Below are 1,909 nucleotides of genomic sequence, written 5' to 3'. Positions count from 1 at the left end.
GGAATTCATGCTGATGTCGCTGTGGACCTGTTCGATCTGGCTGTGTTGGGTTGAAGGCGACTGCAGCGTCGGCCTTCATGGCAGAGGAAGAGATGGCTGAGCCGGCTGGAGACGCCAGCAGAGAAGTCCGAGTAGCCCTCCTGACCACGGCCGTGATCTGGTTGAGGTCTAGCTGCTTGTTGTTTGGCCCTGAGCCGCCGATGGCCATGTTGCGAGAGTCCTTGGGGAAGGCCTGCATGGGAGCAGCGCGGGATCCCTTGCGATTGCGGTGCGGGTTGCACGCATCGAATGGACCATCATGATGGAATGCTAGACAAGTTAGTACCATAAGCATAAAAGAGAAGTAAAAGCGAAAAGAAAGACGTACATCCTGGGCCGTATATGCCGGTGACATCGAGCTTGTCGATGATATCAAGTTTGTAGTTGTTTCCGCGCCTGGAGCGAGAGGACTTGCCGTCTCTATGTCTGGCCTCACGCTCTCTGTGACGACGCTCGCGACGCCTGCGGTCTTCCTCGGGGTCGAGCAGCTTTGGCCGTTCCATCAGGGACGAGTCCGAGTTGCGACGCGGCCGTCTGGAGGAGGAGTGAGAGGCCGGGTTGTTTGAGGTGGCCTCTGAGGGATCGGCAAAGACGTCGATGAGCTGCCCGGTCTTTGCAGAGCGGGAGCGAGAGGACTCGTGGTTCGACGGCCGACGGTGCTGGGGATGGGGTCTTCCGGCGCTGAGGGAGGACGAGGAGGTTGGGGGGATGTTCTCAGGCCGGGCCGACGGGCGTCTCTTCCTGTCCTCCAGCGAGAGGTTTCCCTAGGTAACAGTCAGCAGCAGAAGCAGCAGTGAGAGAAAGAGAGACTGACGAAGAGGTCAGAGGCATCCGCCATGCCGGGCGAAGGGAGAGACGAGGGCGAGAAGGACTCGGTGTCGTCGATGAAGGGGTTTGTCGAGAGCGGTCTCTGCGGCCGCAAGCCGGGACTGAGCAGCGAGTTGGGGGTGGAGGGAGAGGCGGCCCTGTTGCGGAAGGGGTTGTTGGAGCCCAGCGTGATGCTCGGAGAGGACTGCCTGTCTGCTGTCTATCAGTATCCTGTGTCCATCTATCCTTCTGTCTGTCGAAGGTGGAAGTGAAGTGGTGAGGTGAAGGAGGAAGTTGAGGTCGACGGGTAAAATGTGCGAATGTCCACCACAGGCCACTTAATGAGCGAGATGAAACACGCAGGCCGCGCAGCTAACGGGGGCAAAGACCACTTGTCGTACCTGGCACTGAGATCGGAGCAAGCGACATGTCGAGGAAAAGAAAGAAGAAGAAGAAGGAGAAGTAGAAGAACAGAAAGAGAAGAGATAAAAGAGGGCAGCGTCCAGGGGCCAGCGAGGGAGGCGAAGGGAGGCGGGAAGAGACGCCGGTCGCACGAAGCCGTCACCCCTTCTTCTTCTTCTCCTTAGTGATTGATGTATTAAGGTATTAAGGTATAATAATGGATATCGGCTCGCCGTCTGTCCTGTCCTCTGGCTTGTCCTGTCCTGCTCTATGCTCGTCGCTGGTTCGTCTGGTCGTCCCGGCGAAGGCGAAAAAGGAAGAAGCGGCAAGGATGGATGCAGGCAAAGGAGACGCAGGCCGGTGGAGCGATCGACGAGAAGAAGCAGAAGACGAAGATGATGATGATGAGCAGAAGAGAAGACGAAGATGAAGAGAAGATGAAGAGAAGGAGAGAAGAAGAAAGTAAAGGAGATGAAGAAGAAGAAGCGAAAAGTCGCTAAAATAATATGAGAGAGACCGAAAAAACTTCCCCTTGACTTTCTTTGGCTTCTTTCGGCTTTCGCGAAGTCAAGCAAGACAGACAAGACACTTACTGACCAGGGCTGCTACTCTTGCTCTGCTCTGCTACTGTACTGTACTGCTCTACTACGCTGAGTCTAGG

At 56.0% G+C, this 1,909-nt stretch overlaps 1 protein-coding gene across 1 annotated transcript in view; it reads right to left on the bottom strand.

Annotated features, from left to right (window-relative positions):
• MGYG_00982 (hypothetical protein) overlaps nucleotides 1-1,275 on the bottom strand; it is a gene marked incomplete at both ends in the record, with an annotated part of 1,768 nt that extends 493 nt beyond the window's left edge. Inside the window, 4 exons of the mRNA XM_003176850.1 lie at nucleotides 146-309; nucleotides 368-803; nucleotides 854-1,059; nucleotides 1,248-1,275. Of these exons, the coding sequence (XP_003176898.1) occupies nucleotides 146-309; nucleotides 368-803; nucleotides 854-1,059; nucleotides 1,248-1,275 (834 nt within the window). The remainder of the gene's footprint in view (nucleotides 1-145; nucleotides 310-367; nucleotides 804-853; nucleotides 1,060-1,247) is intronic.
• Nucleotides 1,276-1,909: the final 634 nt, after the last annotated feature.

This window comes from Nannizzia gypsea, genomic scaffold (genome assembly GCF_000150975.2).
Source record: "Nannizzia gypsea CBS 118893 supercont1.1 genomic scaffold, whole genome shotgun sequence".
Lineage (NCBI taxonomy): Eukaryota > Fungi > Ascomycota > Eurotiomycetes > Onygenales > Arthrodermataceae > Nannizzia > Nannizzia gypsea.
The sequence above is the reverse complement of the archived record's forward strand: the minus strand, read 5'-3'. Positions and strand labels throughout refer to the sequence as shown.